Source organism: Leucopleurus acutus (genome assembly GCF_964270905.1).
Source record: "Leucopleurus acutus genome assembly, chromosome: 7".
Lineage (NCBI taxonomy): Eukaryota > Metazoa > Chordata > Mammalia > Artiodactyla > Delphinidae > Leucopleurus > Leucopleurus acutus.
This window is the reverse complement of record NC_139150.1, coordinates 104,334,453-104,347,432: the sequence shown is the minus strand read 5'-3', so window position 1 is coordinate 104,347,432 and position 12,980 is coordinate 104,334,453. Positions and strand designations below refer to the sequence as shown.

Sequence of the window (12,980 nt, the reverse complement as noted above, 5' to 3'; positions counted from 1 at the left end):
ACCTCTAGAATATAGCTAAAGTGACATTTAGAAATAAATTTATATTCTTAAATACATGTCAAAATATAAAGATTAAAATTAGTTATTCAACACCAAAAAACTAAGGTATTAATTGCAGTGTAAAACCAAAGGTGGTAGAAAGAAGGAAGGAAAGAATGAAGATAATGGCAGAAATTAATAGACTACAAATAAGCAAAACAACAAAAGAGATGAACAACAAAATCAAAAACCAAACTAAAAAACACTAAAAATAGGCTTCCCTGGTGGCGCAGTGGCTGAGAGTCCACCGGCCAATGCAGGGGACACGGGTTCGTGCCCCAGTCTGGGAAGATCCCACATGCCGCGGAGTGGCTGGGCCCGTGAGCCATGGCCGCTGAGCCTGCGTGTCCGGAGCCTGTACTCCGCAACGGGAGAGGCCACAACAGTGAGAGGCCCGCATGCCACAAAAAAAAAAAAAAAAAAAAAAACCACTAAAAATAGAACTACCATACAACCCAGCAATCCCACTACTGGGCATATACCCTGAGAAAACCATAATTCAAAAAAAGTCATGTACCACAATGTTCATTGCAGCTCTATTTACAATAGCCAGGGCATGGAAGCAACCTAAGTGTCCATTGACAGATGAATGGATAAAGAAGTTGTGGCACATATATACAATGGAATATTACTCAGCCATACAAAGAAATGAAATTGAGCTATTTGTAGTGAGGTGGATGGACTTAGAGTCTGTCATACATAGTGAAGTAAGTCAGAAAGAGAAAAATAAATACCGTACACTAATGCATATATATGGAATCTAAAAAAAACCAAAACAAATGGTTCTGAAGAACCTAGGGACAGGACAGTAATAAAGACGCAGACATAGAGAGTGGACTTGAGGACACAGGGAGGGGGAAGGGTAAGCTGGGATGAAGTGAGAAAGTGGCATGGACATATATACACTACCAAATGTAAAATTGATAGCTAGTGGGAAGCAGCCACATAGCACAGGGAGATCAGCTCTGTGCTTTGTGACCACCTAGAGGGGTGGGAGGGAGATGCAAGAGGGAGGAGATGTGAGGATATATGTATATGTATAGCTGATTCACTTTGTTATAAGGCACAAACTAACACCATTGTAAAACAATTATACTCTAATAAAGATGTAAAAAAAAAAAAGCTTTCCTGAAAGACTGATTATGAAATAGGACAGAAAGAGTATTTAAACAATATTAGGAATAAAAAGACATAAATAGAAATAAAATAGAATAAATATTTTAAAAGTTGTATGACAATATCATGAAAATGCATATTTTCATAAAAAGTTAAATTAAAATATAACTAAAAAAAGTTAAAACCAGAGTAAACTATAAACTAGTAAAGAAATAGAAATAGACAAACTTTCCCCTCTAAAAAGATATTAAGTCAAGTGTTTTGTACCTGAATTAGCACAACCTTCAAATAACAGAAGTTCTAATTTGTTTATACTGTCTAAGAGAACAGAAAAAGAGGGAGAACCAGGTATCATTTTCTGGGCTAGTACAATTATAATTTCAAAGCAGAACAAAGAAAACATAAGAAAAGGAAATCATAGTCCAATCTTACTGGTAAATATCCCTAGAAAAAAGTATAAATAAATTACAGAAAATGAAACAAAAAGTATATAAAAGAAAATACTATATTAAGACCAAGTAGCGTTTTTATCAAGAGCAGAAATAAAGTATTCAATATAAAAAAATCAATCCATATAATTCACCATACTAATAAATTATAAGTGAAAAATCATATGATCATCTTAAGAGCGAGAAGAATTTTTAAAAGTCTCTTAACAAATTAGAAATATATGGGAACCAATTTAACAAATTATTAGCAAAAGATATATACACATCATACTAAACATTGCAGTCTAGAAGCATTCCCATTAAAGTAAGGATTAAGGCAAGAATGTCTATAATTATCCCTAAAATTCAACATTATACTGGGGCTATAATTAAATATAAAAGGACTAAGAATAGGTATAAACATTTGAAAGAAAGGCATAAAATTGTTACTAAATATAGATAATTGTCTTTGTAGGAAATCCAAGATGATCCAGAAATTTTAAAAATCAATAATAATTTTTTGAAAAGGAAAAGAAATAGAAGAAATTCAGCAAATAAGATCAGTGTACAAAAATTAATGCCATTCCCATATGTCAGCAAAATCTAATAGGGAAAAGACACTGTTTATAATAGGAACAAGAAACATAAGATATCTAAAAATTACTAACCAAAATCAGGCCAGATGCTTACGAAAAATTGTTTAAAAATTATTAAAGAATATATTTTGAGTAAAAGGAGAAATATACCAATGTAGCTGATAGGACTATCATAAATTTGCTCATTCTCCACAGTCTAACTCTTGCAATTACAATTAAAATTCCAATAATATTTTTGTTGAAAACCAATGAACTCATTAAAATTCAAATGACATTTCTACCTTCTGGAAATGGTGGAGTATTTTTGTCATAGTTATCCCACACATAACAATTACAAATCCTGGATTATCTATATGTATGTGTGTGCATATGTCTGTGTGTGTGATGTCTGTGTGTGTGATACAGACATACCCAGACAGACACACACAGTTTATTCACACTGGTGGTAGTTATATTCCATACAGTCACTGCAAACACTGAATTAGTGAATATGGTACCATTGCTCCAATGGGAAATACAAGGTTAGGTTCTTGCAAGCCTCTGGTCACATCTTCACCAGCTGATCAACGTGAATCAGCTAGAAAAAACTGTATATTATCTACAGTGACAGGATGATATAAATTTGTCTGACTTCTCAGAAACAATGAAGGTTAGACAGTAGAACATACATACTCTGGAAAATAATTTTGGTGTGTTATACATTTTATAATACTTGCTCCCAATTAAAGTTATAATTTAGCCTTGCCCTTTTGTCCCTTTTATCATACTGAAAAGTATTGAATATTGATGTAAATTTGTCAGTTTTTCTAAAAAATTCTATTCTTTATGTTTTATTTAAAAATTCATGAGATGTTTTCCTTTAAATATCTGTGAATGGAAGGAATGACAACATATATCACAAAGGGCTAACATCCTTAATGTATGTGTTAATTTTGTCCTCCAGTAAGCAGACACCAAGACATAATTCATCATACAAAATACATAAGGGGGAAATTCCTGTGAAGGCGAAAGGAAGAGCTGGAGAAGGAGAGCCTTCAGGCCATGATCCAAGTCAGAATCCTATGAAGCAGAGAGGACGAAAGGAATACTAGGAAAGAAAAGTGTCAGACAGTCGCACAGTTGGAAGAAAGTTTTGGCCAGCTGATGGGGAGCACTTGAGACAAAATCCCCCGTTCAAGAAATCCCAGGTCTTGGGCTTCCCTCGTGGCGCAGTGGTTAAGAATCCACCTACCAGTGCAGGGGACACGGGTTCGAGCCCTGGTCTGGGAAGATCCCACATGCCGCGGAGCAACAAGGCCCATGTGCCACAGCTACTGAGCCCGTGTGCCACAACTACTGAAGCCCATGCGCCTAGAGCCTGTGCTCCACAAGAGAAGCCACCACAATGAGAAACCCGCCCACCGCAACGAAAGAGTAGCCCCTGCTTGCCGCAACTAGAGAAAAGCCTGCGCCCAGCAACTAAGACCCAATGCAGCCAAAAAAGAATAAGATAAATAAAATAAAATAAATTAATTAAAAAGAAATCCCAGGTCTGGTAGTAACAGGCCTGCTTTAGAACTTCTGCTATGCTTAGCCATCGGTAGGGAGCAGCCTAGAGGAAGTGTGAGATCTGATGGCACATTTGCATGGTTGCCATAATATATAAAGAGTACTTACAAAGCAACAAGACAAAAGGGAGAAACACCAATATAAAAATGGCCAGTGGACATTATACCAAATTACCCATCAGCCACTTAGAACTATTTTCCCCCTTCTATGCTCCTCTCTGCATTGCAACGGCTGGAAGAATCTCTGTCAACCAGATTTGGGGTTACAATGTACTAATAAGAGGAATTCCTGTAAAAGAGAAGCAGAAGCCATTGTGCACCATGTAACACTGTCGTGTAGGAATGAAGGCTTCAGCCCACAGCACATGTGAGGATTTGCCAGAAGATTCTTTCTGGGTGTCCTGCACGTTATTGATGCTTCAGGCACCTGAACTCACCATTATGATTTCCTGATATTCCTGTACTTACAGATTTCCTGAAAGAAAATAGCAGCTCTCCCTGATCTGTTTTCCAGTCTTTCTTAACTGTCTTATGAGCCTCTAATTCCTTGTATTAAATCACTCCCTGCTTGAAACACCTACAGCAGTTTCTGACTAAATCCTGACTGATAGAAACATGGACAAGCAAATCAGAAAAGTATAAATGAAAATGTCAAATCAGTGCATAAAAATACACTTATAACTACAGAATAAAAATTTTAATGAGATTTTTTTTACTTGTTAAATTGGCTAAGGTTTATTTCATTTATATTTATTTATGTACTTATCGATTTTATTATAAATACTCAAGGTTAACAAGAGGAAAAAAAAGGAGGTTCTGCCATACACTACTCTTAGGAGTTTACACTTTCCATTTGCATTTGTAAAACCTTCTTAGAAGGCAATATGTATTATAACCTTTTAAGTGTTCATAATTTTCGATTCTTTAATTTCACTTATAGAAGTTATTCTTAAGAAAAACTTAGAGTACAATGTTATATATGGGTATTTATCACAGTACAAGTTATAAATCAGACATCTGTTAAAAACATAAATATCCAAGTATTAATTATCCAAATATTTAAATTTATCATGACATATACACACAATGAAATTGCTGGGCAGCCATTATAAGTCATGTTTGGGCAGAAATTTAATAATATAGGGTTAATAATATTAAATGAAAAAACAAGATATATAACTGTAGATACAGTATGATCGTAGTATTGTATATAATGTATATTTACACACATAACATTGTAAATACATGTATATAATATATTTCATATATATATCTATGTATGTCATTTATACACGTGGGTTTAGAAAAAGGGAAAATATTGCAAATATTTAACAGTGTCTATTTCTCCAATGACAGAATTACAGATTAGTTTTATTTTTATATATTTCTAACTTTTTAAAATGTGCTAGTCTGAGCATATATTTTATAATGAAATTCAGGTCAATAACCATTTTAATGTGCCTGTAAGAGCAGGTCAGCAGATGGAGAAATGAGGTAAAGAATTTCTAAATTTGTTACAGATATTGATTTAGGTGTTTCAATTCCCTTTCTGTTGTTATTGGAGAAAGGTATTGAAAGAATTTGATTGATATGCCTCAACTAATATTTGCTATGCAAAGAGCAGAGTTTTATTCTTTTAAAAGTATAATTGGCTACAGGCTGGCTTGACTCCACATTCCCACCATAACATACACTGTAGGGATGGGACGCTGTGACTCCCATAACTTGAAGCAAGTAATTTTCTCAGGGCGACGAGAACAATCGGGATGAATGATGCCAAAGACAGAATCATTATCTCATCCTCGGCTTCCTTCAGCAGTGTCTGTGCACTGTGAGTCTTCTTGGTTCATTAAAGGATTAGAACACAATGTTTGTTTGGAGAATCATGACTTGGATACTGCATCAGTATCATTCTGAGCAAAGTTTTTCATTTCCCTCACACTTTTTTTTCAGCCTTAGGAGAATTCCTTGAAAAGCCAGGTCTTCTTGGTGGATACTAACATTAAACCCTCTACCCTGTCAGTGGAATTATAAATTCCAGAAAGCAGTTCCTAATTTCATTGTGTATTGTCTTGTAAGATAATGATTGACAGATTCTTTTTTTTCTTCAAAGCTTCCCACACTAGCTGACTTTCTCACTAGTCACTAACAGAGTCCTGCCAGTCTAAGGCATCAGTGTATGTCGATTGCAAGCCCTTCTTCTCCAGTTAGGTTGGTTCCCCCAGTGTCTGTGAACACACACACACACACACACACACACACACACACACACACCCCACTCTACTGTACAGCTGTTGTTCGTCTGCTTACCTTACCTTTTTCTACCAATCCTGCTTATCCTGCAAGCACTAAATCAAGCAACATCATCTCATGAGGCTTCCCAGAACCTCCCCTGCAGGAGATTTCTCAAGTTCCAGCACATCTGAAGTCTACAGAGTAGCACCCTTAGGTCCAGGTAATAGGACCCGTACCTTGGGTTTCGTGCTTTAGAAAGCCCAGCTCGGACTCCCTCTGGCTGTGGCCCTTCCCATGGAGCAAAAAGTCCACAGGAGTAAGGTAATATCCCAGCCTGGAGCCTGTGCCCTCTCTTCTAGATCATGCTCTGGGATCTAGCATCTCCTGCCCCAAATGGCCACACAACCACTTTCAAGGACTTCAGGCCTGTTTTCTGGGTCTACCCTCTCAAGGGAAGATCATATCACAGGTGTGTGCACCCTGAGGCCCAAGGCCAAGAGGCAGCAGTTTGGGTGTACAGACGTTCACACGTATCTGCATGGTGACCCGTGTAGGGTCACTCTGGTTACATCAGTGGACCGGGGCATAGTTCGCAGGGCATTTCAAACACCTCTCCAGCTGAATACTTTGTGCTCTTGTTAAATGTGGAATTTGGACCACTCTGGGTTAGAAGTATGTTTCACTTTAAAGTAGCACACAAAACAAGCAGAAAGGAAAAGGGTTAATAAGATTAATAACAGGAGAGTTGATAAGCTTCATGAGATATAATCTCACTCAGTCCAAATAACCCTGGGGTTGGGGGTTATTGTCTCCCTTTAAAAATTAGGAAACCAAGGCTCAGAAAAGCTGAGTTTCACCCTGGTTTCATAGGAGGGCAGGAGCGGATCTTTACCACCCCACAGCCTCCTCTTTCTTCACTCCACCTTCTCATGGGTCTATGTCAACATCTTCTAGGACACCGGCATCAACCATTCTTTATGAAGATGAATAGTGTCCTGTTCGCAGGTCTGTGATCAGCCATGGAAAAATTGGTTCTGAGAGCTAGTTTAGCCAAGACTGATGTTTACCGGCTTGGAAGTGGATTTGAAAACCTACCTGGTAGCATACAGAGGCCAAGGTGGAAATAAAGAGCTGCTTTTCTCCATCTGGGCACTAGCTAATTGGTTGAGGGTGTGGGATTGTGAGTCTGCTTGTTTGTTGGAGGTGGGGTCCTGGTGGGTCCAAAAGCGTTTGTACATTTTGACCCTGCAGAGTTGAGCAATTTTCAGTCGCTCTTCTTGATAACACTACTTCCCTTATTTGCCACGGAACAGGTCTTACTAGAAAGCTTGCATTCACGGTGTAAGGTTAATGAATACGAAACTAAGCAATAATATCATCCTCTGGCGGATGGGATTTCTGAAGCACAGACTTTGTACACATATTTGATGATAAGATGTAGGAGTCTCAGGGAGCTGTAGTAAAGCCTCTTCCACGGAGGGGACGGCATCTCAGAGAGCAAGTGACTTAGTAAATAGAGGGAACCCAGCTCTCCTGTCTCCTCACCCCATATGCTTTTCCTACAACATAAAATTCACCCCCCCACAGATGTGGCGGGTGGGATGGCATTGTTTACAGGAAAGAAGTCATCTAAATATTAGGTCTTTGATGAAGCAGGGCTCCCTGATCCTCCAGAGGGCATTCCTCTGAGGCGTTTGGAGGTATACTGCTATAAAAAAGTCTCCCAAACATCTCCCTTGGAAAAGGTAACAGTGTTAATAAACTTTTGTTCAGGTGAGGGAATTCAAGTACATACTTACCTGTACTGAAAGTTATCTCTTTATTACTAGGTTTAAGAGAACCTACTAACTACTTTATGAACAGTGTGTTTTGTCTGAATCAATAAAGATGAAAGGAGGGGACTTAGAGGTAGGAATCAGAGTGGAGGAAATTCTGGTATTTTCCCAATATTCTAAAACACAGGTGGTTTTCTTCAATTTTAAGCTAGACAGAACATGGAATTTACCAGAAAAAAAAAAGTAAATAAGACTGGTGATGTCACCTTTTCATACTCCAACTATTCATGCATTAAAGAGAAGTAACACTCTTTTAAAGGGTACATTTTCTTACGTAAACTGGAAAATAATTAATAGCACTTTAATAACACAGCCACGTAAGAAATTGCAGTGCGACCATCTTACTTTCTAAGTCCATTTGTCTGAAGAAATGAGAGATGGATCGTATTTCAGAAGGTTTAGATATGCTTACTTTATTTTCCTAGAACAATAATTTTATTATAATCAGATTTATTGAATTTTATCTGATTTTACATTCATCTTAAAACATCTGCAAATAATATAATTTACCTGCATATTTGGCATAACAATATGCTTCCTTTTGATTTTAACAGAACCTAAGTGTTCGTTGAATCAAGGTGTTCAAAAGTAACTTTACTGGGCATTTCTTTGAACACATCATACACACAGTAATATGTGTCTGGCAAGTGTCTATTTTTCTTTACTTTTAAAATCAGATCATTTAAAAGAGTTATTTGCTACAAATAAAAAATCCCTTGTCCCCGCTCCCCCCACCCCCACGCCACACACACACACACACACACACACACTTTCTTAAAGTGAAGCGAGAACCCAATTCACCCAAGGCAAGAGAAAAAAAATACTGCTGTGCGCACTGTTCCTGTTACCTCAGAGTAATACGGTAACAGCAGGAGATTACGGTACTAGCTGGGGCTACTGACTGTGTTACGTCAGCGAGAGCTGCAAAGTTCCCTGCCATTCTTTGCTGATGTCGGGGAGCTGAATATTAAAAGGGTGAAGGTGGAGTTATTGCCTGGCTGTATTTGGTTTTTTCTCTATTTTCTCTATTTTTAAAATCTCCAGGTAAAGCGTCTGTGAGACAGGCGCTTAAAGACGTCTGTGGTAGAGAAAGGGGTGAGTCAGCGGGTGCAAAAGGACTAGAAATCGGTTCGTCGGAAACCGTTCCCTCTGCCCCGAGGGAGGAGGCGGCAGGGCTGCTCCTGGGACCGAAATCCCGTCCAGTCCCCGCCACGCGCGCGCGAGTGGCTCTGCATCCGCGCTCCAGGTGAGTGCGCTGCAGCGCCGGGCGCCGGCGTCCAGCAGGGCCGGGTGGATTAGGGAAAACCTCCCTGGGCCTCAGGGTGAGACCCAACTCCCACTTTTTCCCCCAAGCTCCTCCCGCTTCTTTCACCTGCACCCTTACCCCACCTCGTTTCCCTTATATATTCTGGGAAGTTGTCTCCTCGTTAACAAGTGTGTTTTTTAACCCCGTATTTACCGCTCCGAGGTAGGGGGAAACGGGTTTCTGCAGTTGCTTGCTTTTTGTACCGCCTGTGAGCTCTAGAACTTGTGATGTTCACAGCAGCCTTTGCCCGGGAATCCCGCCTCAAGGCCCAGCCGCAGAGTCCTTACAAGGCAAGGTGTGTCCCCACTCCCTGCATTCCTGCCTGAGTCCCTGCGGTCGGCCCGCAGCTGTGGAAACCTAGCTTTCGTACGCAGACCATGGTCCCCAGCTCGGAAAATACGAGGCGTCCCCTGTCCGCCGGCGCGCGGACTTAATTTTTACACCTACTGTACAAAATCCGCAGTGATTACCGCCTGCACAGCCCCTTAGACAGAATGACGCTCCCCGCTCCCACTCTTCTTCTTGGACCCCCCGGAGCCCGCCTGGGTGTGGCTTGAGGCTCGAGTCTTCTGGGACCGCTGATCCTCTGGCTAGGAAAAGAATCCTGGACCGATCTAGGTCGTATTCAGCCCTCGTTGGGTCGCGAGGGCTTTGCTCTGGACGCGGCTCTCAGGCCGGCTTGGCTGGTCGACAGACCGACGCTCTCCGCACACTCAAGTGTGAATTCCTCGAGCGTGAGCGTGCGCGTGGCACTGGTCCTGCGGTCTCCGGGTCGCAGCGGCTCCCTCTCCCAGGCCGCCTCCTCCAGGTGACTGCGAAGCAACCTGTTCAAGTGGCAACCGGGTAGATCCTCCGGGTTTCCACCGGCTTGGCTCGGCGCTGCATGCCCGTCAGCCGCAATCGCGTTTCTCGGGCTCTGGGATTTTAATTTCACTGCACGGCTGCTAGCAGTCCGACCGCCGGGCGCCGCAGCTTGGGGTGTGTGTGTTTCGGATCTCGAACCCCGCGAGAGGCTGCGCGGCGGAGCGCGCCAGGGCAGATTCCCAGCGGCGGGGCACGGCTCGCGGTCCCCTCCCGCGCGCTCGCCTGCTGCTGGGCGAACCGCTTCGGGATCGCAGAGTCGGCGGGACTCCCCGCCGGGTCCGACCGCGAGTCGAGGCAGGGCACAGCCTCGCTCCCCGGGGCGCCTGGCTTACACTCCGCATTTCTTTTTGCGCTCTTTCAGGAGGACGCTGGCAAACGACGCTCCGCAGCCGCCTCGGTCTCGGCAAACATTTCACATCCACGTTCCCCGGCCTGCGCGGCTAGAAGCTGGATCTACCATGAGTCCAGCCACACTGACGGTAACTGCGGGTGGAGAGAAGTGCCCAGATGCCAACGGTCCCCGCCTTTGAGAGTCGACGGCAGACCCGTACGTGCTTGTGGTTTGTGGGAGAGACAGGCGCTGGATTTTTGAGTTCCAAATTATGTGCAGAATGCTCAGTCTTCACACCCGGACGGATCCGACAGTACAGGAAAGGGGACTCGCGTAATTCTGGGACTGCATTTTGCATCGCGTCTCCTCGAGCTCCGTGCTGAGTCTCGCGTAGGGAGGGAGTTGGGGCCCCGGGCCAGCGTTGCTGGTGCAGAGGGTCGGCCCCGCGCGCCCATGGCCATGTTGCCTTTAATGCCCTGCCCCTTTGCGTGGCCTTCTGAGGGTTTCCAGGGCTGGCCCGGGTTGCTTCCCACCCGTAAGCTCTCTCTTACCCCCAGACAACCCCAGCAGGCAAGGCTCCCCGGAGCGGAGACCTTTTGACTTCCCGCTCCCTCGCTCCCACCTCCGCCCAGGCCCGGAGTGGCCCTCAAGAGCCGGACCTCGCCCGGCCCCGGCTGGGACCATGGTGTTTCTCTCTGGAAATGCCTCGGACAGCTCCAACTGCACCCACCCGCCGCTACCGGTGAACATTTCCAAGGCCATTCTGCTCGGGGTGATCTTGGGGGGCCTCATCCTTTTCGGGGTACTGGGGAACATCCTTGTGATCCTTTCCGTGGCCTGCCACCGGCATCTGCACTCGGTCACTCACTACTACATCGTCAACCTGGCGGTGGCCGATCTTCTACTCACTTCCACGGTGCTGCCCTTCTCCGCAATCTTCGAGATCTTGGGCTACTGGGCCTTTGGCAGGGTCTTCTGCAATATCTGGGCGGCGGTGGACGTCCTGTGCTGCACTGCGTCCATCATGGGACTCTGCATCATCTCCATCGACCGCTACATCGGCGTGAGCTACCCGCTGCGCTACCCCACCATCGTCACGCAGAAGAGGGGTCTCATGGCTCTGCTCTGCGTCTGGGCGCTCTCCCTGGTCATCTCCATCGGGCCTCTGTTCGGCTGGAGGCAGCCGGCCCCGGAGGACGAGACCATCTGCCAGATCAATGAGGAGCCGGGCTACGTGCTGTTCTCCGCGCTCGGCTCCTTCTACGTGCCGCTGACCATCATCCTGGTCATGTACTGCCGGGTCTACGTGGTGGCCAAGAGGGAGAGCCGGGGCCTCAAGTCCGGCCTCAAGACCGACAAGTCGGACTCGGAGCAGGTGACGCTCCGCATCCATCGCAAAAATGTCCCGGTAGGAGGCAGCGGGGTGTCCAGCGCCAAGAACAAGACACACTTCTCCGTGAGACTCCTCAAGTTTTCCCGGGAGAAGAAAGCGGCCAAAACACTGGGTATCGTGGTCGGCTGCTTCGTCCTCTGCTGGCTGCCTTTTTTCTTAGTGATGCCCATTGGTAAGTCTTTACAGCACCTCATTTTAGCATTTAGGAGTCTTCACCCTCTTCCCATTATGCTACCCCAGACTCACAGTCAGGGGTGGAAGAAAAAGGATCTGCATTTCAAACAGCAAAGCTAGGGAGGGCAGTTTTAAGGAAAGGCTCCTATGTAGAAAAGTACATTTTCATTCCCTTTCTGCTCTGGTTTCATTTATATAACGTCCTAGGGCACTTTTTCAACTACTGCAAAGTGGCATCCTACTGAAGCAGATTAATTGGTCTCCTTAATAAGAACGTCAAGTTTTCTTAATGCCTTAAAGCATGTGTTTAATTTAAATACATCCATCCTCGGATTTCAAGTCTCAGTCTCCACCAGGCACTTAGGCAGGGGCCATGGAATGCCACTATCACCTCTGCTGCTGTGGACTGCAGATTCTTGTGTCCTAAAAGTAAGCACCATGCTTATTCTGAACAAACGTGTAATTTTATTATTAGATTAGATTATTAAGGGTTAGTTATAAAGGTCTGCTTATGTTCTGTATCTGTGTTCATTTTGTTTTCTGGATTCAGTGTGGAAGAAAGCACGGTGAGTCACTGACAAGAAAAAAAAAATAATATTATGTCCAAACCAATTTAACCTTTAAAGAATTCAACATAATGTTTCCAATAAGTAAATACATTCCGCTTTATTTTAATACCAAGTATTAAAGCAAACACTACTCTTATCCAAATTCATTCAGGAAGCTTCAGATGACACTGTTTGAAAGTAATACAGTAATGTTACAAATCCAATTTTCGCAAATGCTAAATTAGCTGTTGTCAAACTAATTAGTTCAGTATAAACTAAGCTAATCCACTTGGAATCGTCGTACTAAGCTAATCCACTTGGAATCGTCGTCTATCTCTGGAAGGTCTTCCTGAGATCCCAAAATGGTTGTTCGCTATTTTTAGTTTGTGAGCTCAAATATAGACCCACACATTGGTTATCCGCTAACTCTGGCAAACAAAAAATTACAATAAAAAATGAAGAGAAGTCTGTTTCTGTACTTTAGAGCCAATTTACATGGCACGTACTGAAAGTAATTTGCAACGCTGTGTAGTAAGAGCAGCTATTGTTTTTTGAGGGCTAACTATGT

At 43.2% G+C, this 12,980-nt stretch overlaps 1 protein-coding gene across 1 annotated transcript in view; it reads left to right on the top strand.

The window, feature by feature from the left end:
* Nucleotides 1-10,979: 10,979 nt before the first annotated feature.
* The window catches only part of ADRA1A (adrenoceptor alpha 1A), a gene marked incomplete at both ends in the record, with an annotated part of 81,958 nt that continues 79,957 nt past the window's right edge, over nt 10,980-12,980 (top strand). Inside the window, one exon of the mRNA XM_082842716.1 lies at nt 10,980-11,862. Within this exon, the coding sequence (XP_082698842.1) occupies nt 10,980-11,862 (883 nt within the window). The remainder of the gene's footprint in view (nt 11,863-12,980) is intronic.